Source organism: Podarcis raffonei, chromosome 4 (assembly GCF_027172205.1).
Source record: "Podarcis raffonei isolate rPodRaf1 chromosome 4, rPodRaf1.pri, whole genome shotgun sequence".
In the NCBI taxonomy this organism is placed as follows: Eukaryota; Metazoa; Chordata; class Lepidosauria; order Squamata; family Lacertidae; genus Podarcis; species Podarcis raffonei.
Window position 1 is genome coordinate 84,783,545 of NC_070605.1, and position 27,138 is coordinate 84,810,682.

General features: G+C 40.3%; 1 protein-coding gene across 5 annotated transcripts in view; it reads left to right on the plus strand.

The window, feature by feature from the left end:
* The window catches only part of TMTC4 (transmembrane O-mannosyltransferase targeting cadherins 4), a 45,650-nt gene extending 19,115 nt beyond the window's left edge, over window positions 1-26,535 (plus strand). For 4 of the 5 annotated variants that reach the window (XM_053384479.1, XM_053384476.1, XM_053384478.1 and 1 more), the window contains 13 exons: window positions 3,050-3,147; window positions 5,348-5,440; window positions 9,141-9,302; window positions 10,933-11,135; window positions 13,898-14,069; window positions 14,170-14,301; window positions 17,703-17,782; window positions 19,294-19,401; window positions 19,503-19,644; window positions 20,286-20,400; window positions 20,534-20,646; window positions 22,242-22,311; window positions 22,827-26,535. In XM_053384479.1, coding sequence (XP_053240454.1) covers window positions 3,050-3,147; window positions 5,348-5,440; window positions 9,141-9,302; window positions 10,933-11,135; window positions 13,898-14,069; window positions 14,170-14,301; window positions 17,703-17,782; window positions 19,294-19,401; window positions 19,503-19,644; window positions 20,286-20,400; window positions 20,534-20,646; window positions 22,242-22,311; window positions 22,827-22,978 — 1,640 coding nt within the window. In that variant the 3' untranslated portion in view covers window positions 22,979-26,535. The remainder of the gene's footprint in view (window positions 1-3,049; window positions 3,148-5,347; window positions 5,441-9,140; window positions 9,303-10,932; window positions 11,136-13,897; window positions 14,070-14,169; window positions 14,302-17,702; window positions 17,783-19,293; window positions 19,402-19,502; window positions 19,645-20,285; window positions 20,401-20,533; window positions 20,647-22,241; window positions 22,312-22,826) is intronic. The other variant, XM_053384477.1, reaches the window with a different exon arrangement.
* The last annotated feature ends 603 nt before the right edge of the window (window positions 26,536-27,138 follow it).

Below are 27,138 nucleotides of genomic sequence, written 5' to 3' on the forward strand. Positions count from 1 at the left end.
GCTGCCATCTTCAGCAACATGGGACCTGAAAACACCCTGAGGGGGCTCATTTCAATCTATGAATTTAGACGGTGGTTCAGAGAATTTGAGATGTGGACTGTTAGGGTGGGGCTTGAGAAGAGAAAAAGAAAAATGGAGGTCAGGGGGCAAGAGGACCCTGGCTTGCTCAGGCTCCAAACAGCTTATAGGAAAGGTTTAAAAATAATTCTCCCTGTGCTATGTGGGGATGTTTAATAAGGAGGGGGGAAAGGAAAAACCTGCTCTGTAAAATTTCCTGGTTGAAGACTAGGAGACAGTCTCAAACCTGAGCTCTCTAACACCATGCAGCCCCATAGGGAAAGGCCTTTCCCTTTCTGCCTGCTTCTCCTCAGTGAATACTTGTGAGGTGAGGAGAATCTCAGGCCTGTGGACCTCTCCCCAGGCCAAACCTCTCTCCAGCGCTGCTCCAGGCAACTCCCCTGTGTGCTTTAGCCTGCCTGGAATGTGTCATTGAACTGTGATAATGCTTCTTGCCCGAATAAAGGATGGAGATATTCGTGTGGTGTATATCTAGAATCCTCTTAACTTTTGTATCGCTGGAATATAACCTACTGTAACAAAGTCCATTGCTTTGCCTTCTTTCTCCTGTGGTTCGCAACTACCACTGGCATGTGGCCCCCAGATGTTTTCCTATAAGGCAATGTGGTCCTCAGTTTCCCCTCCCAGGGATACATTTTATGTCAAGTCCCATTTTTGTTTATGTATGGTCACTGCTTCATCAATTCATATGATTTGTGTCAGATACTGGGTAGTGCTGTGGTACAAATCAAGAGCCGTCTCTGCTCTTACACATTAACCTTTGGAATCAAAGCTGCCTATTAATTGCTAGAGGGAGAACCCAGGCTTTAGATGTAAATGTTCAGCCAAGCCTTCGACCCAAATAGACCTCAGTCCCACAATGACTTCATTGGAGCATAAAATGAATGTACAAGTTGCATGGCCTCGCAGTATGAATTTAATCTATTTCTGTAAACTAGATTCTCTTATATAAAATGACAGAAATACTTGTGGGCATTTAGCTTTCTGGAACAGGAATCAACTGCTTTCCACAAATCTTTGGCACGGATTACACTTGTGGCCATCTGGTGAGGGTGGCAGAGTGCCTTCTCACAATATGGTGCACCAGTTTAAACTCGGTTCAGGTGCCAACCAGGAATGAGTTCCATTCTCTGAAAGGAGATCGTGGTGGGAGAAAGCAGCATTGTTGTAGGGAGTGCGCTTCGTTAAGCTGATTAGCACACTTGGCATGTGTGCAGCCAGAGTAATAGCTGGCACTTGTTCATTGCTTTACATTTTCGGTGCTATTGATTGAGAATCAAAAGTTAAATTGACTATTTGGATCTGTTGGACTTTATATTCAGGGGTTTTTTTTAATAAGGTTTTTTTTATAAGTTTGTATGATACCCATTTTAGGGATGAGAATGAAGAATGTGCATGCAAAAATGTGTGTGTGTGTGCGCGCGCACACACACACACACATGTATATACAAATATATAGAATTTTCAAACGTTGAACATCAGTGTGCTTTTTTAGCATAGATCCGTACCCCCATTCAGAGCAAAGATTGATGCTGGCCCAAGAATCTTAGAAATGAAACGCATTTACTTTTTGCACATCACTTTCTAAAGGTGCTCCTGTTTAGGATGAGTTGAAAAGATTCCCATAATGAACTGGTCTAGATGTTGCTTTTGCCATATGTAGTCTAGGGATACTAGTAGTATTTGGTATAGTCTGACTAAACTGTGGGAGGCAGTGGAAGACAGGAGTGCCTGGTGTGCTCAAGTCCATGGGGTCACGAAGAGTCGGACATGACTAAACGACTAAACAACAAGTATAGGGATCCGCATGCATTTATTATTATTCATTTTATGATTACATTTCTATCTCACTTTTCCTCTGAGAAGGTCAACGTGGCACACACATAGCTACCCCCTTCCCCATCTTATCCTCACAACATCCCTGTGAAGTAGTTTAGGCTGGGACAGCGTGATCATCATCGCTGAATGGGGATTGGAACTTGAGTTGTCCTAGTCCAGTACTTTGACTCTCGTACATATATTGAGCCTTACCACAAATCTCGTTTGGGAGCATAATGTAAGCACTATTTTCCTTATTCAGGGAAACATACAGGTACACAAACATACAGGTAAACGGGACAACTAGCAGATTGTGGGGAGCATGTGTTCAGACCAAGTGAATGGTGCAGGGAGAAGGTTTAAATCGCATCATCCAATGCAGTGATCCTCATCCCGTTCAGAACTCCAAGACTGCTTTGAAAATAAATGAAAAAAGAAAGGAGGCCCTCTCATTGATCTCCATTATTTTGTCTAGTTTGACCCTGACTATTGAATTATAAGTAACGTTAATTATTTAATTATTAATGTTCCTTTCCGACGTAACAAGAGACATTTATTTTGCACTTTAGGGGGGTATCCATATTGGAGCACAGAATGCGAAGTGAGAACAGGTCCTCTGTTTGTGACTTTGAAATCAGTAGCATTATGGAGTTGGCAAATGGAAGGGTTTTCTGAAGTCACTGTTGTGGGGGGAAGGGTGTGCGAAATAACATTTTGTGGAAAGGCTTCAGAAAATTCCCATTTGGTATTGGGAAAGCAGCCAATTTTAATCACAGTATTTTTGTTCAGAGGGATATTTTTGACTTGCTTGGTAGATCTATGTGCAAATTATTGCTTTTTAAAAAGCTTGCGCTGTACTCTTAATCTGTAGCAGAAGCCTAAAATTTGCTAACAGAATTTATTGTATATTAATGTCAGGCAGTAACTTGATAATGGAATGAACATGTAAGTCTACGATCTATCTTACTGAAAATTTCAACCATGAAAAGCAGACCACATTTTCTCTTATCTTAAACATTTTGAAAGTAATTGACAAAGAGCATATCCTTGAATGACAGAACTTATTCCAAAACAACTTTCCACCTAGGGCCAATGTCAATGCTTCTATATGTTGTCAGTTTCTTTTCTTTATGCCCTGTTTTTAAACTGATAGGTAAAGAAGGAGCCCAATTTTCTACTGCCTGGGTCTTACTGAGCGTCCTACTAGGAGCTCTAGCCATGCTGTGTAAAGAACAAGGAATCACAATACTGGTAAGTCTTCTCTTAACAGTTAAACATTGACGTTTCTTATCAGCTCACTGTTAAATAAACTCTCTTCATATGGCAAAATATGTGTCCCTTATGGTTTGTGCATCGCTTAGGCTTTCTTACAGAAAACATGTGGTAAATTCAGCAATGACAATACTAACAATCTTTCCTCTTTTCCTGTTTTTGTTTTGTGATTTCTATTGCAAATGCTTTCAGATTTGGTGTTCGCCAAGTCTGAAGGTGTGCTGAGTGCTGATTTCACTACATGAGTTATTGTTAGTGTTACTGAAGAATGTACACCAATGGTTCCATGAATAATCTCCCAAGTCTGTCTGCATTATACTTGGTTAAGACTTGCAAGAGCGTCTTATTGCCTCGTTGCTCCCATTTCTCTCTATGAGATTGATAAATATATATAATTTATGACTCTTGGTGTGAGACCCAACTCTTCACCACATGCAAGGAAGGCATAGTGTGGAAGACTTTTCATAGCAATGCTACACAACCATTCACGTAATGACAGTAGGAAGTTATTGGTTAGATGGAAGTCACTCAAGCTTTAGTCCAGCTCCATCAACTCCTAAAGAATGGTGTGGATGAACATATAATAATAATAATTTATTATTTATACCTCGCCCATCTGGCTGGGTTTCCCCAGCCACTCTGGGCGGCTCCCAACAGAATATTAAAAACACAATGAAACATCAAACAGTAAAAACTTCCTTAAACAGGGCTACCTTCAGATGTCTTCTAAAAGTCAGATAGTTGCTTATTTCCTTGACATCTGATGGGAGGGCGTTCTACAGGGCGGGCGCCACTACCGAGAAGGCCCTCATGAATGAGTTGCAGTGAACTGTAGGCTGAGGCACTGCTCCCTCCTCCTTTTCAGACAAAATAAGGAGAGATAAATCTTCCCCTTTCATTGTAGAATAAACCACAGTTTCACTTGGGGCCACATTAAAAACTTGGGGACACTGGCTTATTTTAACCAAAGTTAGTTTAAACAAACCAAGATGTCAAAACTCTGGATTAACTTCCTGGTTTGTTTCTCAGGTGCTTTTGTATATTAACATTGATCTGAGCTTTGTTCCAAAGTGTTTTCCCTGCTTCTCTTGCACATGGAGGAGAAGCGCACAGGGCTTGTCACAGTCCATTCAGGACGACCTACAGTACTGTTATGTAAACCACTTAGAGGTTTTCAGAAATTAGGCAGCTGTTTTTATTTATTTCATAAAATGTATATACTGATTTTTAAAACAAAAAACCTTTCATGTCAGTTATAGAAATTCTGTTTAAACAAATAGTTACCATATTTTTCGCTCTATAAGACGCACCAGACCACAAGACACACCTGGTTTTTGGAGGAGGAAAACAAGAAAAAATATATTCTGAATCTCAGAAGTCAGAACAGCAAGAGGGATCGCTGTGCAGTGAAAGCAGCAATCCCTCTTGCTGTTCTGGCTTCTGGGATAGCTGCGCAGCCTGCATTCGCTCCATAAGACGCACACAACATTTCCCCTTACTTTTTGGGAGGGGAAAAAGTGAGTCTTATAGAGCAAAAAATACGGTAGATGAAGTGGTTTAGGCCAGCCTTCTCCAATCTGGTGCTCTCCACACATTTTGGACTACAACTTCCGTCAACCCCAGCCAGCATGGCTGCTGCTGGGTTGTAGTCCAAAACAGGCTGGGAAAGGCTTGTTTTAAGTGATTGAACTGAGGCTTAAGAGACCTACACAGATCCAGAGTAATTATTGAACTGCATGGTGTAACTCTTGTTGGTATCCATCTGTCTCAAGAGACAGTGGATTGTGCCTCTGGGGGTGAAGTGAAACTGCTGCATTAGGAAGTGACCTTCACAGGGCACAATCCTGGGCAGTATGTATGGAGGTCCTGGGCTGCCCAGACGACAAGTCCCTCCTTTCGAGCTCACTGATATGGCCCAAAGGAAAGCAGAGGAATACATTTGGCATCAGTTTGGCTGCAGGAGTTGCTGGAAGGAGGTGTACAAGGCGCCACCCCACCGTCTTAGGGACTCCACTCTGGATATGTTTAATCCTTAGCTTTTCCCTTCTTGACGATATCCCACAAGGCAGTGGAGATAGTGTAAATACATACCAAAATTTAAACGAGACAAATCTCTCCTTTCTCTTTCTTAACCTTCTTTCACCTTCTCCCTGTTTTGTTTTCATCCCTGTCTTCTTAGGGTTTGAACGCTCTTTTTGATGCTGTGATGATTAACAAGCTCAATATTTTGGAAGTTCTTTTGAAGATACTGCGCAAGGACAAGTCGCTGGAGGTGATTCCATTTATATATTTAAAAGAGCTGCCGATTTAACTTCATACAGTTAGCATTTAAGTGTTAGTGTCAATACATCTACAGCAGCATGAAAGATCAAGCTGTTCTTTGATCTAGTAAGTGAGATTATTTGGAGGTCAAACACTATGACAGAACATTGCCTTCAAAATGTGAGTGTTCATGATTTCAGCCTCAATATTGCAGATCCTTTAACGTGACTTACTGCAATTGTTCTGTGGAGCGCTGCTCTGAATATCGGAGGGAATGCTACTAAAACTAGTTAATCATGTGAATCAGATGACCTCTTCTTAGAATAACAAAATTACATCCTTTAAAATCTCATTTTCCAATAGGGCAGACATAGCAACTCTTGTCTTCCAATCACAATTCTGTTTTTTGATTTGGATTTTTTTTTAACAATGAATATACATTGTGCTTTGTGCCACCTTAAGATGAGTAAGTGGAGGAGGTGATTTGTAGATTTGCGTCCCTGTTTTGTGTGTAGGTTTTTTTAAAAAAATATAATGCAAATATATATTTTTTAAAAATCGCCTTCCTGAACTTTTAAAGTCCCCTGGCTTGCTCACTTCCTTCCTGCAGCAGTAGCGTACAGAATTTCCCCAGTCCTCACCCTATGTAGTTCAGGCCTTATGGCAGGCATAGGCAGACTCGACCCTCCAGATGTTTTGGGACTACAACTCCCATCATCCCTAGCTAACAGGACCAGTGGTCAGGGATGATGGGAGTTGTAGTCCCAAAACATCTGGAGGGCCGAGTTTGCCTATGCCTGCCTTATGGGAACCTTTGTTCCAGGCTTACTTTCAGGGGTCCAAACTTGAATAAAATATTGGCCGGGGGGGGGGGTTTAAGCTTACCTTAACCCCACCCCCGCATAAGAAACAGTGCATTCACATCATTTGAATGGCAATGCCCATCAATTTTGGGGCCCCCAGTCCCCTCAAATACTTTATTGGGGAAGCTGAGTGGGCTCCTATGGTCTCCTTTGTTTAGCTTCCTATCTTTACTGTCTTCTGTTCTTGTAAGTCCATACTTTTCATTCCATTTTATCCTGCTTTTGACTGGCCACAAGTTGACAGACCAACACTTGCTTCTCTCTTCCTAAACCTCTTCCAGGCTACAACACACATCTCTTTAAGCCGCTTAGATTTTTCTTCCTGGTGCCCATTCTCATTAGCATCACTCCTGTCTTCTCTCCTTTTTTCTTCCCTCCCTCCTTTTTTTGGGGTGGGGCTTAGACTTTTGGCCAAGTGACTATTCAAATTTCCGGACCTCAGCCTCCTAATGTAGCTCTTTCTCTCTAATGGCTTCTGTGAGAGCTTTCCCCAGCAAAAGTGACCTCTTATTTCCCTCAGAGAAGCTAGAATCTGTTGTTGAGAGCTTTCTTCTTCCTTACATGGTGAGCCTAGAAACATGAGAGCTTTAAGGACATAGTTTCATAATTTCATGCAATCATAAACTCATAGAATCGTAGAGTTGGAAGCGACCCCAAGGGTCGTCTAGTCTAACCCCCTGCAATGTAGCCCATTAAGCTAAATGGTTTTTTTTATATAAAAAAAAACTTTGCTGAAAATTAAAGCGTTCATTTGACATTTTACCGCAGAATTTGAAACTCTAGTGTTAGCAGTCTCCTTTGATTGTTTTTGGTGTTTAGCAATTGTCAACTGCTGTGAGCTGCTGCCAAATCTCATATGACATTGCGTATCCACTGTACAAAATAAAACAGGGTGTCGGTTATTTATTTGTTAGTCGAATGTTTTAAAGTGTTGCATGTCATCTGTCAAATACAGTGAAATGCTAAATACAGTTACATGTGGTTGTTGAGTAAGAAATGCTATGTCATGGTGGCTGTTCCATACTTTAAATAACTATTGCCACCATGATAAATTCTAAATTTTATAAATTCAGGGTGGTTAAAGCAGTGAGAGTACTCTTGTGCCTGATGTAACAAATAAAATATATACAGATTCTTTTTAGAAACTTGCTGTTTCGAATGCCTGATCAAAAGCTTTGATAATACTATGCATCTTCTTTCCCAATGCAACAAACTCCAAACGTGCCTACTTGGAAACAAACCCCATTGTTTTCAGTGGGGCATATTTCCAAGTCAGTATGCTGAAGATTGGAGCCTATGTTTTATTGTAAATCTTTATGGTGTAGATGAACCAGAGCAAACAGCAAGTTTATTTATTAGACTTTCATGTTCTTGCAGTTCCCTGTTGTGTCTGTAATACTGCAAGGTAGGATACTAATAATATGAGGATATGCTGAAGAATTTCATATCTGTACCCTATACTAGTAACTGGCAGTGTTGCTATAACGACAGTTGCCTCACAAACTTTTATGTCGCTATCATGTGGCTCACAGTTGTTGAACTTAATTTGGGCCAGGATTCAAATGGGACCACCATTGATTCTCATATGCAGGCTTCTTCCTGCAGTTTTCCAAACATGAAAAAAATAAATATGAAGCTGAGGAGAGGCTTTGAGACCTATCAATTTTCTTCAGAAATCCTGGATTACTTGGGCACAGAATGTTGTTTTTCTTCTTGGTGCATCTATTTCCACTGCTTCCATAAACTGCCTGTCTTCTCACGATCCTGGATAGGCGCATCTTAGTCCACTGGGTAAGGGCGGCAGAATGGCAACAGGGGAAAGCTGGCTTCTGAGATTGTCCACATTGGTTTTACCCTTCTTTCGCAGCAAGAGGGACTCAAGATTTACTTTATCTTTAAAAACCAGGATACTTACTAAAACCCTTTGAACCAGATGGGATGGGGTCGTGGATTGGATGGAGGTACCTCTCCACCCAGCCCTCTAGCCTCTGCGTGCCAAGTGACACCAGTGTCTTTTCTGGTGGCACCAAAGTTCCCGTGTTCTACTCACTGAATGTGCCAGTAGGCAGAAATGTGACTGGTGGGATCCCCATTAGCAGCAGCCTCATAAAAGAGAATAGAGGGGCGGTGGCGGAATTGGGCTTGATTATTACACCAGCTCCAGGCTACTGCATCAAGTTGTCTCCTCCTGCTTCTACCCCATTAAGCGCCACCAGGCAGCACCTAAGTCCATGTACTGTATATCCCACCTTTCTTGCAAGGAGCTGCATGTGGTTTTCTCCACACACCCCAAAACCACTTTATGAGGTAAGTTAGACTACGAGACTGGCCTGAGGTGGTGACCCAGTGAGCTTCAGGGCAGCATAGGTCTTTGAACTTGCGTCCAACCCTCTTAACCACTACACCACACTGACTGCTGTGACTTTTCTGCACTTCTGTGGAAAATGGAATATAAATGCAGCACAGGGCTGCTTGTACAATTCGCTCCATGCTTGGCAGAGTCTTTGTTGGCAGCGTTGTATTGTCTGTACTCTGCCTCGCCTGTATGAGGAGCTGATGTCTTTAATGATGATGGCTTTGCTCACCATTAAATCACCGTAGTACAATACAGCAACCAAACTTTTTCTACCATGTGTGTGTTACAAGCGCAGGAGCCCTTATTATTACTATCATCATTATCATTAATTGGGTCAGTAGATGGCAAAGTTAGAGAAGCATTAGTACTACCTCCCCTCTCCCCCACTACACATTTTCTGTTACACCCATCTGTCTGAATTTGCAGTTTTTAAAAGGAAAAAGTTGTGATGACCTGAGCTTTTCCTTTTCTTCTGCTCTCTTCCTCTCTAGAGTCTAGTGGTGTTTAGAAAAGGACTTCTGTTCAGGATGACTCTTCTGTTATCTGGGGGAGCCACCATGCTGTATGTGCGCTGGCGGATTATGGGCACAGGACCACCGGCATTTACTGAAGTGGATAACCCAGCTTCATTCGCAGACAGTATATTTGTGAGGGTAAGTGGCAAAGGCGTTGCTTTTCAGTGAGCTAACAAATTAAGAACTATAATTAAAAAAAGCGGAGGGGCCATGTGTCATTTCCAGAACAACTGCTTTGTACGTAGCAAGTTCTCCCATTCAGTTTCTGGCAACTCCCAAGGGTAGGCTTGCAAAAAGGCTTTTGTGGACTGCTGCCAGTCAGAGTAGACAGTACTGGACTAGATCAACCAGCAGTCTGATTGGGCATCAGGCAGCTTTGTGTGTTCATACATAGCTTACAAGATTTGAACCATCAAAGTGGTAAAAGCGTCATTCCTTGAGGGTGCTGAATGAATGATGCTTTTAGAATGTGAATGTTTTAAATCGGGTGTGGAACCTTATTCAGTCCAATGTCCACAGTTCTTATGGGCAACTTCTGACAGTCCACCCGTTGTGGACAGAGCCGGGGGCAGAAAGGGGTGGAGGAACAAACTTGACTCTTGACCTTTGTACAGTGGGTTACATTCCAGCCATGCAAAAGGTAGAGGTTTACACACACACACACACACACACACATGTCCATCATCATCATAATTTATTATTTATACCCCGCCCATCTGGCTGAGTTTCCCCAGGCGAGGAGGGCACCTTCTCAAAACCCAGTGAGTGCTAACCTGGCTTCGGGAAGGAGGTGTGACAGGGTCCTAGATAGTGACGTGTGGTGAAATTTTTCATAGGGGAAAAGTTAGGACCAGCTTGTGAAGGTGATTGTGTATGGCATGTCGCAACGTCGTGCGTGTGAGCATTGTTCCTCCCTGCCTAAGCCAGGCAGAAGCTTCCTGGGGCTAGAGGTGCCAGGGGAACATTTAAGGGACTAGCCTAGTCCCCTGAGACCACTGGCTGCACGCCACTGGTCCTAGAGTCCTCCAGCCTCCTTCCCAAGCCAGACAAATGTTTACTGGGCTTCGGGAAGGAGGTAGGAGGGCTGTGGGACCCTGTCAGAGCCTTGTGCCTCGTGCCTCTTGCCTAAAGCCCAGCTTAAGCCAGCACCACAAGGGGGGCATATTACCAAGGTCTCCCCACTCCTTTTTTTAAAAAAAATTAATGCTCACCTATGGATCAGGATTTTTTTTGTTTTGGAAATGTCTACTTCAAAGTGAATGGCTCTGCTGGATCTACCACAGTCTGGTTAGATTAATGATACAGAACTGTCTTGATCTGAGTAGCCGTAGTTTTTCCGTCATATATATTCTCTATGCTTTGACCTCTGGAGCTGCATAAGGCAGAGCCCACTGTTAGGTGCAGAAGCCAAAGAACTTTGAGCAAAAACCAGAAGTGGGATATTGCCAGTGGCACCCACTGGATTGTAACCATACAAGCCTTCCTAGAAAGGAATATTCTTTTGGGCAGCCAAATTTGTATGGTGGGGAGCAGGGGACAGCAGAACATGCAATTACGCTGAGATAACCTTAATTAACTTACATTTGATTAGGCTAGAGTCTTGGAGCCAATAAGTGTTTTATCTGATAAACAGTTTTGTTAAAGAGGAGGCTTAAATAAAAACTAGGCGATCTGAAAAAGTAGTAGTGATTTTACCCCCTTCCCCCCTTCCTAACAGCCTCTTAAAGTTCAGTATGAAGTAAATGTTTGTTTTTCCTTTGACTGACAGGCTATAAACTATAATTACTACTATTCGTTGAATGCATGGTTGCTGCTGTGTCCCTGGTGGCTGTGTTTTGATTGGTCAATGGGCTGCGTGCCCCTTATTAAATCAGTCAGTGACTGGAGAATAATTGCACTAGCAGTTCTTTGGTTCTGCCTAATTGCTCTGATGTGCCAAGCCTTGTGCTCTGAAGACAGCCAGAAGAGAAGGTAAACGACATTATTGAATTTTAAATTTCTAATTGGGTTTTCTTATTTCCAGCACTCTTCATCTTCCTCCTCTTCCTTTTTTTTAAAAAAAACAACAAATCAGTGGAATCAATATACCTTGGCAAACCCCGTTCAAATAAATATTTATAGCTCCAACTTGCATTCTCTTCCCAATTTGGCTCCATCATTTTTTTACACTGACTATGGGGAGGCAAACTTGTAAAAGGGAGGTACGGATGGCTGCTTTATGTTCTTTCTGAAATGGCATTTTCAGATCCTTAACTCTGTAGGGGGTAAAAAGTAATTTGTGGTCAGAATAAAGTGTAATTGAAGTATGTTGTTTTCCTTCGCCTCTTTCCACAATGTTTCTTTTGTTAATAATAATAATAATAAAAACCCTTAAGAAAAAAACTTTTAGAAAAAAATGGTTCTGGCTGTTGATTAAAAAAATAAAATGCTGTCCCAGAGTGATTACTCTTCATCAGTAAACAGTCAGAGAGAAAATAATATGGGGTGGGCTAGGGGAACCCCTGTCGTTTTACAGAAATGAAAGTTGCTTTAAGAGGATGAAACAATATTTTTTGAGAAGATATTACAGGTGTTGGTCTGGTGTTCTTGAACCAAACATTTAATCCTTTTAATTGGCAAAACTGCACCTTGTTCAAATTGGCCTTTTATTCCTCCACAAGGATGCTTGCTAATCTTGATCCAGCTTTTCCCTTTAAAAATAAATAAAAACAAATGACCTAATAGTGCTTTTGAGTCTTAATAGCAGTTCATGTGCATTATTTCCATACTTTTACAACAGTCCTGCAAGGTAGTATTCATTCCTGCGAAATAGTGGCTTGCCTAAGGTGTGAGCTTTGAACCAGCAATGTCACAGCTTGCACTCTTAACCCCTGTGCTGGTTGCCATCTTTTTGGTTTGCGTACAACACATAGATGCGATTACATTTTGCCTTTTTGCTTCAGGAATTTTTCACTTAAGATACCTTGGATCCCCTGCCCCCTCATTTTCCTTGGCAGATCCTTAAAAGTTTCTTTTTGTTTGTATGCTAATATTTGGATGATAAGCTATCAAAATATTTTCTTCCATACATGTGTTCCTGGATGATATCCAGAACGCACAAACACAACCGTATCCTGGAATCACAGAAAGGAGACCTGACATAAACATGGATTTTTGCAGTTAATCATTTGTGCTTGTGTATTGTGGGGGGGGGGGGAAGCAAAGCAGATACACATGATCTGTGGTAAACCATAAAGTAGGAAGAACTCTTGTGCCCAGTGATACCAGTGGTAAAACAGTAATTATACTGTAGAGACATTTTGCTAAAAACTAGACCCTGGTGCCACAAGGAAATACTTTGTGTCTGTTAGTGTTTCTCATTATACATACTAAATATCAGGAGAATCTAAAAAACAGTTATAACTTGTTGCCCTTATGACAGAAGTGGGGATTAAATCTACAGGCATGGGGGCTTCTCCAGAGTGAATTAAACTTACCAAATCACAGGCGGGCAGTTCCAGGGGGTCTTGTGCAAGACAACTTTTTAAAATGTGACATTTTAAACAAAGAAAAGGTCAATAACACTTTCATTTTCTTCCAGAAATGGACTGAAACCAGCACATCCATATTAGCTTCATAATTTTGAGGAGGGAGTTGGGGGGTTGCCTCTCTTGATTACCTTAAAATAACTTTTATTAGCAGCTTCATAGCGGTTGGCTTAACGTTCTTGTGCTTGTGTCCTCCTATAGATAGACATTACAAGGCGCAAGTGTTCAGAATAGTGCCTGTGGAGTGCTGAAGCACTCGAGAGGATTCCCACCCCCACCCAAGCAACACAGTGGTATTTTGTAAAAAAAAAATAAAGATAAACGAAGCATCTTACTTAAAAAAAAATAAAATCTTCAGCTGCTCTGCCTCCAACAACAACAAAATCACCCAGAGCACTTTAGAGCTTCACTGATGGCATTCTGAACAGTCTTGCTTTTTGCAAAGCCTATGGACCTAGGGAAACATATGGGCATGGGGGGAAATATAGAAATATAGTTTACACAAAGTAGAGTACAAAAACTATAGAGCAGCAGAGCAACATGAGGTCTTGTGGGGGGAGTGACTGCGTGCTTTGGTGACCCTGCGGTCCAGCTCAGGGAGTGGTGAAATCACCTCAGTTCACCTCATTATTGAGCCCCAGCAAAGAGCTGCTATACACCCCTACTAAATACTCCCCTTCCCACTTAGGTAAACGCTTCAAAACCAGGGCTTCCCGTGCATATTTAGAATGTCAAGATTGAGTACATTATGTTAAACTTTGGATCACCAAACTATTACATGGCAAGCACACAGACATCATTAACACAACTGATTGCTTGGAGTCTTTTCCAACATGACCTTCAGTGTTACAAGATCTTCCACTGAGTAGTTCCTTCTCACCCTGCTTAGTAACATCAGAAATCTCCAGGTTTCCCCACAGAGGAGCCCATGCAGCAGTTCCTTCATGCAACAGCATTACCATTCCTGGGAAGCTATTGGTATAGAAAAGAGCCATGGCATGAATTTTTCTCATATGATACCGTATTTCTGATGTCTCTGAATGGAATTCAGCATGGATTCTAAAGATTCCATGCTAAAAAGACAGAATTCAATTAGATTCTTTGAAACCCCAGCTTTTTACATGCAGATACTAAGTTGTAGCATAAAAATATCATAAGAGGTCATGATTGCGTTGTTCATCCTGTAACTTACTTTCTGCCTTCCAGAATCCTGACATTGGGTTTGGGATTTCTCATCATCCCTTTCCTTCCTGCAAGCAATCTGTTCTTTCGAGTTGGATTTGTTGTTGCAGAAAGAGTAACCTACCTCCCAAGTATTGGCTATTGCATGCTGATTACATACGGATTCAGTCTATTGAGCAGACAAGCTAAAAAAAAGGTACTAACAAAAGGATCCATATAACTGACAACAGGTACACACACACACACACACACACAGCTTTAAATGTGGTTCCTAACATGTGTTTCTTCTCTCCAAGAAATTTCTTGTTGCTGCTCTGCTGGGCCTCTTGTTGGTAAATGTGTGGCGTTGCGTTATCCGCAGTAACCAGTGGAGATCTGAAGAACAACTTTTTAGGAGTGCTTTGTCTGTGTGTCCACTGAATGCAAAAGTAAGTTTTGGAGTAATATGCATTAGCCGTATGCATTGCACTCCGTAAAGGCAAATCCCTATTTTGAAGTAAAAATTTGAACAAATGTAAAGGAAATTAAAAATCTGAAAGTGTTTTCATTTAAGTCATTCCCCACACCACCAAATAAGTTCAAAAATTATTTTTTGTTCCTCTGTCATTTGGATCTAAAATGCAGCTACATCCCTGTGGTACATTCCTGTGTGCCTTTCCCATCCTTTAGAGCATTGGTCTTCAACTGGTGTGTTGGGAGCTACTACCAGGTTGCAGCCTGATGCAAGGTAGGTTGCAGCTGCAACACTACCCCCATACAAACATAAGAAAGAAAGAGAAACAGGTCCCCAAACAATCTTTAGTTAAAGGTGGGTCCTGGGTCCGAAAAGGGTGGTGAATACTAATTCAGATCAGGGGAGGAGGAAGGGGGGTACATTTGGTGCGGGCCGCCCCAGGTGTTACCACTGAGGGAGGTGACAAAATGCCAGGCAGAACTCACCGCGGGGCCTGCAGTATGTCCAAGCCACACAGGCAGGCTGCCTCCCCACCCCACCCGTAGGGTCACTGAGTGGGAGGAGGCAGGCAGATTCAGGAGCCCCGTGGTGTGCCCTGCCCTCGCCCTGCCCCTATGGGTGGCTGGCCCCGCCCCTATGGGCACGCTGCCCCAGGTGCCTGAGTGGCTTCCTCCGCCGCTGATTCAGATCCCTGATTCAATGTTGAGTGCCAGGTTACCTGGTCTTAATTTAAGTGGTCATATGCTGGTTTGCATCCCAGGTTTCCAAGCTGGGCTTATAGGAATGGCAATTGAAGAATTCACACTGCTTTGCTTAACTCCCAAGCAAACTATCAGTTCCAGTAAAGATGCAACCTTAAAAGTTATCCCGCACAGAGGATTTCTTTTACTGTGGCGTTTAATGGCAGGAGTGAGCATAAGAGGATCACAGACAATTCAAGATCTGTATTGTTCTTTGCATGCATAATGCTGCTCTGGAAATCAGGTCAATCCCTGCTTTTATGCATTATTAAAAGCAGTTGTGGGATATAAAAAAGTAAGAAACAGTGTATCACATTTGCCTAGCATCAAAGTTGAATTGGTTCATGAATGAGCTTGGCAATCCATATCCTTTTCTCAGTCCGTATATGTTTCTCAGGGCTTAGCTTATGCAGAAAAGTTAAAACACCTGAACTAGAAATTTTCTAGCCTATGCTTTATTCTAAAAGGTGGTGGCGATGATTCATTGAATTTATGTCCCACATTTCCTACTGAAAGATAGCAAAAGGCCATTTACTGTGTTTGGTAGGCCAAAAAAAGTACACAAAATCTGAAGTTTAAGACCCAATGCAAACAAAATGTTCAGTATCACCAGTATTTGTAGCCAATTTTGAAAAACCTGTAGGGCACTTACAAAGAATTGCATGCTACAGATTTCCATCTCTCTTATAAACTGATTTCCCTAGGGTTCCTTAGGGAGACGGAACGGAGGAACTATAATAGTTCAATATATGGCTGTTGTGTATAGCATTTGTTTTTTAGGAGCGGTAATCTTTGTGGATCTAGGGAACACATTGTCCCTGATTGGTTTGGGGGTGGGCAGGAGCTGTTTAGCCCACTTATTCAGGAGGAATAAGGGCATGCAGACAGGAGCACTGTATTGGCTCTGTCACTGCCCATGCAGACAGAACAGCACTGCTGCAGCTCCACCCCATGGTTGAACCGTTCCTTTTTTGTCACACAACAAAATGCAGCTATACCTCTTCCACACTCTATGGTATGCAGTGTTTCACACTTCCTTATTGTAGAATGCTTGTAAAAGATGTAGCTAGACCTCTGGTTTCTGTTTCCTCAATTGTGAATATGGCAGCTTCCTTTTTGTTTTAATTCTGAAAACATAAGGTCTCTTTGGAGTTGGATATACTGTATGGTGGTGTGCACGTAGGATTTTCCATTTGTGGAATGATGTCCCTGGGAGGTTTAGCAGGTGCCTTCATTATACACCTTTAGGCGCCAAGCAAAAACATTTTTCTTCAACTAGGCCTTTGGCTTGTTATATCTGATAACCTTTCAAACATGTTGTGGGAGGAGATCAGCAGTTTGTTTATTTACTGAATTTATTATTGGTTTGTTTTTGTTCTTTTATTATGCATTTTGGGGGTTTTTAATTTTATATTTTTATGTTGTGAACTGCTCTGAGATAAACAGATGGAGGGTGATATACAAATAAAAGTATACCCTTCTTTCACATTGTGTTTCAAGGTGCTCTTAGTAGGGAAAAGTGATTCATTAGTTGCCATCGTGTAACCAATTGCTTTGTTACACTTGTTTGGCAGTGGGAATGGTATTTGCTGGTAAGTAAAAATAGATTGATCTGGCCTTAGCTGGTATACAAACATGTTGGGATGCTTGGACTAGTTGTGTGGTTGTAAAGACTAGTTGGCTGCTGCCACAACCAACAATGTATACTCCTTCCCCTCTTCTGTGGCCAATGTCAGCATGCTAAGCAAAGGCATAGGCACCAACACTGGTTAATACCATTAACCTATGATGCTGAAGTAGGCATAGGCCCAGTACAAGGAGAGACAGGTTTCTACGTCCATTTTGGGCCTGCTGTGGACTCAATTGCATGCCCCCCCAAATCTAAGAGAGTTCTTCCAGAAACCTGGAGGGCTGAAATTTGCAGAGTCAGCAGAAGATCGAGTAGTTCAAATATGTTCTTCGCTGACCTACAACTTTCTGTAAATATTTGTGTTGGAAATTTAAAAAACTCATTCAACCAAAACGTATCAGAACCAATAGGCATGAATTTTCAGTTGGATAAATGTTTGGTGAACTTCAAAGTTGCTGAAGACTTGCATTTTCACTGGGATGTTTGTTCTCTGATTATTATTTTCTTCTCTCTAATTCTTGTGTCATATTCCCTTCAGCTACATTTTTTATTTTTCCTGGCAGCTGTTGATGCTATTTGAACATACCATGACTGTGTTAAAAGCCTAATGGAGTCCCTGCTATATATCCTACCTCATACTATCACTGTGTAAGGAAAGAGATAACATTGTGGGCCCATACAAACAATGCTGAGCCTGGCCCTGAACTTCAGAGGCTTGACTCAGCATCAGCTTTGGGAAAAGGGGTCAAAGCACAAATGTTGTTTTTATTTCAAGCCATCCCCTTCTTGAAGCTTGACACATCACTGTAAATTATGCATATTATTCAAAGAAGGTTGCACTTACCTTGACCTGTGGTATATATATTTATAAACAAAAGTAAGATGCTTTGTTAAACCATAAATCTATTTTCAAAATTGCAGTTGCAGAGATAAATGCTGCATTATTAGTATCTAAGAGTAATAAATGTCTGGAACAATTAATACATTTCTGGCCTTTACTTTCAGGTTCATTATAATGTTGGCAAAAACCTGGCTGATAAAGGCAACCAAACAGCTGCAATCAACTATTACAGGGAAGCTGTCAGGTACGTGCCAGTTTACTGTTTAAAAGGGGAACAGGGAAGTGTCCCACAATGAATGCAAACAAACTGTGAAAAAGACTCTATGAACTGAAAGTGGAGACACTATATGCACTTTTCCTTTTTTTCCACTTGTTTGTTACACAAGAAAATCTTTAATAAAAACTGATTTAAAAAAGGAACAGGAAAAAATATTCAGAATATTGCATTTATTGGCCTATAAAACGGATCCTGGAAGACATGACATCTCAATGCACTGTTTAAAATAAATTAATTTTATTAGAATTATTCAAAAGAGAATTTAATCCTTGGGGGGCGGGGAATGAAAGTAGCTTAGAACACTATGGTTAGGAAAATGTACACAGAGTGAGTAAAAATGTTGGAAAGAATTGTGAGGTGGTCCCATCCCAATCCAGATTTGGGTAGTTGCTGAAAAAGTAGAAAATACAATAGGTTATTAAATTTCAATCCAATATTTTTGTAGTTAGGAGATATATACTAGTGTGTGTACACAGACACACTCATGCATCATATATCTCATATCCTAAATACACAGATTAAGGGGTGCAATCGGATCATAGTGGCAAGTTTGACTACTGTGTATTGGAAGTCATGTGAAATTCCAGAATTATCAAGCCAAAAGAAAATTAGGTAGTACAAACCTAACAAAATTAAATATGGGCACATGAATGAAGGCAATAAAAGGGATGACATGTGTTTGTAGAAAAATGAATAAAGGAGACCTGTATTCCTGTTGTTGTTTTTAAATTTAAAGCAAGATAATGCTGCCTGGGTAAAAGCACTATCCTCTGCATGTGCTCAACATGTTCTGCAGGCAAGCACCACTGATAGCAAAGCCATCCTAGCAATGAAGCTACATTATAGTTGTTTCTTTCTGCATCACGTTCTAGAGAGGGCACCATTTCCTGTCTCTCATTTTAAATAAATCACTGTAGTCTAGATAAGATTGGTGATGATGATTTAATATATGATTAAGGGGTAAATTTCCTATGTTTGGTCAGGTTGAGATTCAAATAATAGGTGGTCTCACAAGTTGGTGGCTATATACAGTGAGGGGGGTAAGTATTTGATCGCCTGCTAAATTTGCGTGTTTGCCCTCTGACGAAGAAATGACCAGTCCATAATTTTAATGGTAGGTTTATTGTAGCTGTGAAAGACAGAATAACAACAGGGAAAGCCCCAGAAACCCAGAAGACAAAAGTCAGAGATTGGTGTGCATTATAATGAGTGAAATAAATATTTGATCCCCTATCAACCAGCCAGATGTCAGGCTACCTGGTATCTTCACTGTATGTAACAAGCTGAGATTAGAAGCACCTGCTGTAAGGGAGAGGTCTTACCTGTAAGCCCAGCTCGTTACAGTACCTGTACAAAAGACACCTGTTGACAGAAGCAATCAATCCAGCAGATTTCATTTACTGTAGTGCAAATGAAAGAAAATGAGTCAGGCTGCCTTTTTCCAATGAGTAATTATTTCCCCCCTTTTACATGCCCAGATTGAATCCTAAATATGTGCACGCTATGAACAACCTGGGAAATATCTTGAAAGAAAGGAATGAACTCCATGAAGCTGAAGAGCTGCTGTCATTAGCTGTACAAATACAGTACGTTTTTAAATTCACAATTCCAGTTGTTGTTGCAGAGCATATAAAAGGAGTGCTGTGTCCTGTCCTATATACTAAACGTATCCAACAATTCTGCCTAGGCCTGATTTTGCAGCGGCATGGATGAATCTGGGAATAGTGCAGAATAGCTTAAGGAGGTATGGAGAAGCAGAGCAGAGCTACTGGACTGCAATTAGACACCGGAAAAAATACCCAGATTGTTACTATAATTTAGGACGTTTGGTAAGTGTATTGCATTACATGTGTGCTAATGACAGCAAGAGAGTAAGATGAAATGTTGCCTCGGTGGCGAACTTAAGCATACTTCCTAGATGTTAACAGTGTGGTTAAACAGCAGTACTTTGGCATGTTTCATGCACCTTCCTAATAATATTCAGAGTGCAGTAGGTGAAGGGCACATCCTCAGCCCTGCACTCCAGCCCATAGCAGACCATCTGCTTTGCATGCAAAAGGTCCCAGGTTCAATCCCCGACATCACCAAGTCGGGGTGGGAGAGACTCCTGCCTGCAACCCTGAAAACCCCTGCCGGTCAGTGTATGCAATACTGAGTAAGATGGACCGACTCCGTATAAGGCAGTTTCCTATGTTCCTGTGTGTTGTTCCTACAATATCAGTGGGCGAGAACTTTCACTGCAGATTGCCTTTCGTGGCTTTGACCATTATAAATTGTTTTCAAGAGCTTGTCTCCAAAATATAGCACTACTCGCTATTGTTTTTTTCATATATATACATGGTTGTTGTTTTTTGCATAAAGTAATATGAGCAGGAGTGGAACTAGAACACGGGAGGAACTTGAGCATTGATCTAATTTATTCAGGACTACCGTTACTGTATTTGCTGTCATATTGTTGTCCGTGTTTCAGTATGCTGACCTCAATCGCCACATAGATGCATTGAATGCATGGAGGAATGCCACTGTTCTGAAACCACAACACAGTTTGGCTTGGAACAACATGATTATATTGCTTGATAATACAGGTACAGTATAAGAATTACCCAGCAACATTTAAATGTGATGTATTTATGCAGGTTTTTGCCCTGCTTCCGGCTTTGTGGAATAAAAACTAGTGTGCTATTCGGCACCCTTTCCTCTCTTTTCTTACGTTCCTAGGTAACTTAGCACAAGCTGAAGCTGTTGGAAGAGAGGCTTTGGAGTTAATTCCCAATGATCATTCTCTTATGTTTTCACTGGCAAATGTATTGGGGAAATCACAGAAATATAAGGTAGTAAAATATTTCCAATCATAACTTTTGAAGGAAATAATTATCTTGTTTCTCCATTGTTCATAGACTGAATACGTTCTCAAAAAAATTACAACTCACACTAGAGATGAGTTGAAGAGTTGTTCTGTAGGTACATGTGGCAAAATAGACATGTGCACATTCATAATGTGGTGGCATGTACATGTTGTCATGACAAACTACTCGTATATGGGGTTTACCACCTTTTATTCAAGCTCCCCTTGATCTGTAGAGACACAGTAATGTTGTCAAAGAGCTCAGCATGTGGCTGGGTTTTCTGAACCTGCAGAGTTACCAGCCCTAGATTTCATGAACGTAGGAGAATAATTTCATTGATAATTCAGAGGGAAATAGGGAAAACATCAAAGCAAAGTAGCTATAGAAAAGAAAGGTTCAGTTGAACATGGATTCCCCAGTAATCTGAGGTTTTTATAGGCCAAATCCTCCTTTTTCAGATATGTTCTAGGAAGTAAGATAGCCTTTAGGGCCCTGGTCTGATCAACTCCTGGGTGCTAAACTAATTTACTTGATTCATTCCTAGCTGAGGTTCTCAGGGGTCCCCACAATCACATGAGATTGGAACACACACTCTGGGTATTATTCAGCTGACTTTTACTCATTCCTGCCTAAACAGAAAACACTAGGTTCCTTACTGTGAACAAGTTCATGAGTTTGGTTTAGGGAGACAGGCAAGCAAGCGTGTTTTGCAGAACAGTTTAGAAACCACATAAAAATATTTTTTATCTTATATGCAGCACATCTAAAAATCATCACTCAAATTGATAAATATAGAAATAAGACAGGGTTTTTCTTGGAAAAAAAATTAAATTAGAATCAGCACTTACCCTTGGGTTATAAACAGACATAAAGCTGTGTTAAGTAGCCCTGTAATTATGTCTGCATCCGCTGCAAAGGAAAATCTTAAGTATTTTTAATCTCTTATCTGTTTAAATAATTGTTTTTCTTGAGTAATTGTATGTATTTTGTATGTATTGTTCAGAGTTTAATGATGTCATGCAAGAGGGATGTGTGAGCCTAGCAAAACTGAAAATGAATAATGAAAATATTCAGTGGTCAGAATATTTGAAGCAAGTCAGTTAGAAAAACAAGTGAAAAGTCTTTTGTGGAGCATTTTTTCTTTCTAGAAGTATTGTCTCCAAAACAAAGCAGATGAGCCTTTAAAAATTGTTGGCTGTAATAAAAGTGGATTCATCTCATTGATTTTATTGGGATTAACTTCATTTTAACACAAATATGCAGGTTTTAAGTGGTGATTTGTGTGAGCATCCGGTTATAATGCAGTCCGCAAGTGTTTTTGTGTTCTTACTCGCACAGAAGTAATTACTGTTTAATTGACAGCAACTACCAGACAACAGCTGGATCAGGCTGTGAATTATATTGTATGTATATCCATTAGAGAGAAGTAGAAGTGTGAATGCACATGAAAAAAATATGGTGACATAATCACATTAATAGACCACAGAGCATGAGGTAATTGGTAGTGTTTGGTTGTACTTGACATTGTATGCACTACAGAAATAGCTTGTCCTGTTGATCTCTTTTTCTGAATTATTCAGGAATCTGAAGCTTTGTTCCACAAGGCAATTAAAGCCAATCCAACTGCAGCCAGTTACCATGGTAATTTGGGTAAGACATTTTACAGCTCCCCTAGTGCAAACTTTTAAAAAATCAGACACACTGCTTGTACTTCTTTTCATGTTAATTGTCTTAAAAACTACTGTTTTTAAGGCATTATTCTGCTGCCGAGATTTCTATTCTGCCTACTTGCTAAACAAATTGCCAGCTAGAGAAAGGAGTTCCAAAAATGCAAAGCTCAATGCATTGTATAATAGACCAACCAGGCAGCACACTACAGCCCAGAGGTGGCTGCATGTCAGTGGTGGCAAATTGGCTCTTTTGTGCCATGCTTGCAAACCGCCATGAGCTCTCCTGATAAAAACAGCAATTTATGGCTCTAGCACAATCCACTCTTGTCATTCCCTGGCCTGCTCAGCTCCCAAACGTGTCCCCTCCAGCTGGCAACAGAGCAGGCTGCCACCATGCCGGCAGCCAACCAAATGTTTTAATGTTTTCTAAGTAATTGGCAAGATTGTCTGTCCTTCAACGATGTTGCTAACAAAAACTCCTCTTTGCTGTTTCAGCTGTGCTGTACCATCGCTGGGGAAATCTTGACTTAGCCAAGAAACACTATGAAATCTCTCTGAAGCTTGACCCCACAGCAGCTGGGACCAGGGAAAACTATAGTCTTTTAAAAAGGAAACTGGACCAACTGAAAAAAAAAGGCGATGTCTGAGGTTTCTTCTCAGGCTTTGAATGCGTACTGCATACCATTTATTAGCAACATGGCTACTAATCACCAGGGAGAAGCATTCAGTCATACTGTCATTTAAAAAACCACAACAATAACCCAATAATTATAGCACCAGCAACAAATACTCAAAATGTTTCATGAAGTCTAGTGGCAGAAGTAAATTTCTTTACAAAAAATAAAAAGCAATGCTGGTTTTGAAATTTTCATTTGGAGAACTGAAAGGTTTGTATTTATGCTTTCAGCTTTTTGACCCAGTTTCAAAACCTGTTGAATATTTGCATTCTTATACTCGGAGCACTTGTGCTGGTAGGGGCAACTTATTCAAATAAAAAGGACATATTCAAAATGCATGTGGCAGTGGAGTATGAATGTACCACAGTATAATTATGTGGAAAAGAAATATAATTTATTTTGCCCTTGCATACATCTTACTGATGCAGGAATTCTGATGCAGCGTTGGTATGAAACGTGGCCCAGTGAATTACCGAGAGCACAAATGTTGGTTCATTAATCTTTGGAGAGGCCATGCTTCAGAAACATGGGGGAGGGTGTTTGTTCTTCTGGCAGGGTTTGCGCAATACACTGCTAATATACTTGGTAAGAACAGGATAGAATGAACTATTTTCAACAATTTATGGTGAATTGAGGATTGAAGTTGAATTCAAATTGTTTTTAGATTCAGAATCTATCCTTAGTTGCTGTTGTACAGCTTAAAGGTAGTGACTTGAATGGTCAAGCATCCCAAAGTAACCGTCAAGAGTACTTTAAACTGTAAAGCCTTTCATGTTTGGTAGTTTGCCCAGAATCTTGTAATGCTTCAGCTGGGCAGTGGTTATTACATTTTTAGATGTTTGATTAGGTTTTAATCTGCTGTCTTGTTGGTAGCAGCTTTCATTAGGGTATCAGTAGCTGAAATCCAAGTGGCATATGAAGGGTTCTTCAGTCTTCTCTGGGGATGATAGCAGACTTAAATTTTTCTCTGTGGGTTAATAATTTCTTAAAGAAGTAACAGCCCAGTTAACATGTTCTAAAATCCTTTACATGGAACATCCCTAAGGGCGCAGCCAAGTGCAGGAAGAAATGTCTGATCTGGGCCATGGTAGCCTAAAGTAGTAAAGAGATGTGGTTGCGACATCTTTATTGGCAAAGAAAGGATTTATGTCAACATTGCACCCTAGATGCAATGTTGAGATATCCACCTGTGTAATCTTGACAGTCCCAGATAAACTATTGTTTTCCAGCTTTAGGGATTGCCTAAAGACCATTAACAGACAGGTACAGTTCACCTAAAAATCAATGATAGCATATCAGAAAAAGATCTGTTCTTCCATACTTCAATTGATTCTTGCTGCAGATTGGATTTTCCAGGAGCAAAGTCAAAATCAAATGTTGTCCTTTTTTGTCCTGCTACGTATATTGTGCAAGACAGATATTGCTGCATTAGAATCCTTCCCATATAGAGCATATTTCTCAGAATGGAAAGATCAGAATTGAGTTTCAAAAAAGAAAACTCTTCATACAATATATGTACCAGTTGGTGCACTTAGCTTTGGCAGCTATCTTGTTATGGATTCAGTACCACCCCTAAAACACGGATGCACATGGACCCAATCTAGCCCTTATAGCTGGAGACAAAGATCCAACCACTGGACAGCATGCACATCCTGAATTGATTAGGATTTGCAACTGCTCCCAGTATGTTCTAAATGTATCAGTCCCTTGAATAAAATAGTTTTAACTGTTGTAATACACAGGATGCTGACAGTCTTGCTATATGGAATATTATAAAATAATGTGAATGACCCCAATAAGAACATGGTGTTGATGTATTTATACATACACAAGAAAAAAGTGTACAAACTATAAATAGAAATCATTTCCACTGGTTGTTTTATGTTTTGTTTTTTAATGATTCAGCAATTTCCTCTAACATGCAGTGCTTACAGACCATTTTCTCAGATGGGATAAGATTTTAATAATAGTTCTATGTTTGAATATTGTTGATGTCTGATGTAATTAATTGTCTGATTCATTACTATTGCCTGCAGTTTACATACGATACTTATCCCTGTTGGCCTGCACTATTTGTTTGGTATGAACATAGTGAGTTAATATTTTATGTAGAGCATGAAACATTTCTTTAAATTTACTTTTTTTGTTAACAGCCTGGAAATGTTTGGATCTCCTGATTTGAAAGCATATGTAAAATAGATCAGCATTTTCTAGACTTTTGTTGGTATAATAATACTTGAAATTAACATGTCTCCTAGCTGTCAGCTCTGTCATGTGAATGTAACTACAAAACATTGCCTAGGCAAACTTTTTTAATAGTGTCCTAAAGGCTACTTCACGTATTATGCAGAGGCAATCTTAGCTATACAACCAAGCCTAAACTTGACATGGAGCTGCAACCAACTCTGACAAATGTAGTATGTTGTTACATTCATATGTGGCATTTTTCCGTGTATGCTTATGGCATATTGTGTGTATATGTATTTTTGGGAGGGCAGAACGGTGATGTGTGAAGTGATCCTACTTTTGAAAATGATAATTAAATGTCATACAGATTGCTATAATTCAGTTTTAGAAATTTATTTTAAATTTAGAAACATTATAAAAAGGCTTTAAAAAATATACAGTAGTAAATGGCTAAGTCACACAAAGAGTAAACCCACTGTAATCAAGGTGGTTAGTTAGTTATGACTACAAATCCATTGATTTTAATGGTACTATTCTAACTTAGTCAGATACCACCCATAAGAAGAAGAAAATTTCAGTCTCTTCCTACCACCCCTGCTATACGCTTAGCAAAGGCATACATGTCTCTTAACATTCAAAAGCCATGAATGCAAAAGTGAGCTGTGTGCTGTTTTAGGCTGCTGGGCTGATGTATTCAACATAGTTTGATCCTCTGCATCCCAGTTCAATTCAACTCAACTGCATGTCACCACAGTACTTAGGATTACATGTAAAGTGGCAATCCTAGACATACTTGCCTAGGAGTAAGTCCAGTGGAACTTCCTTCTGAGTAAACAGATGTAGAATGGGGCTGTGGGAATATTAATTGTTTGGAAAGCTGGAACCGGATCTTTTGAAACTGTAGTGCAAATTCTGAGGTTAAAGTTCTTTTGAAAATAGTGAATAAGCAGTGACTGCTGCCTACTAAATCTACTTACTAAAAAGTGGAGTGTACAGAAGATTGTTTCATTTCTGTGATACAAGGTTTGTCATAAGCATCTACACTTTTGTAAGCACAAACAAGTATGGGCTTTATACTGAAATAATTGTTTTAGAACTCAACAAAAGATTTGTAGCCAATTTGGTGATATGTCCAATGAATGTCAGCCTCTGATGTATTATAAATTTCTTCGGGGCCTATTAAACTGTATGGCATAATAAAAAGTGAGAACTTTGAAGACAATGGGTAGCAACTGATGTTATAGTTGGATTAGTTCTTGATAATGACATTGAATTTTAATGAATACATTACAGTTTCTTTTATAAGACAACATTTGTAATAAAACCTCATCTGTTCTTTGGCTGTTGTGGATTTTATAAGAGTAAAAATAAAACCTGCTCAATAACAACGATAAAAGTAATGTTTCAGAAAGGGCAGTGGCAATGCATCAAATGGAAAAGGGGGAAAGCAATTTTTTTCTAAATAGCTGTGGTTGTTTTGTTGTTTAACTTTGAAACATTAATACAACTGGGAGGACCTGCTTTGAGCAGAGCTGGGGGGTGGGGGCGTATGCTAAAATCTTTATCCACATGAAGTTTTGGTGCTCAAATTTGGCTTTTCCTCTGCAGCTGCTTTCCTACACCAAGTGTGGGGGGTATATATATATTGTCCCCTCACTTAGTTTGATCCTCTCTAGCACAATACTTGTTTATGGTCTGCTTTTTAGTGTAATAGCAACTCTGTATCTGGCCTGCCCTATGGCTCTCGTGATGTCTACACATAAAAAAGATTGGGGTAGGCCAGAGCCTGTGCCCTCCAGCTGACGTTAGGTAGTTCAGTTGATGAACATTTGGATAAAATAAGTCTGGGTGAAAATTTGTCAGATTGCCACTACCCAAACTTAGAGAGAATTTTTTTTCACAAACTTGACAAGGATGAAAATCACTTGGGGGTGAAGCTTAAA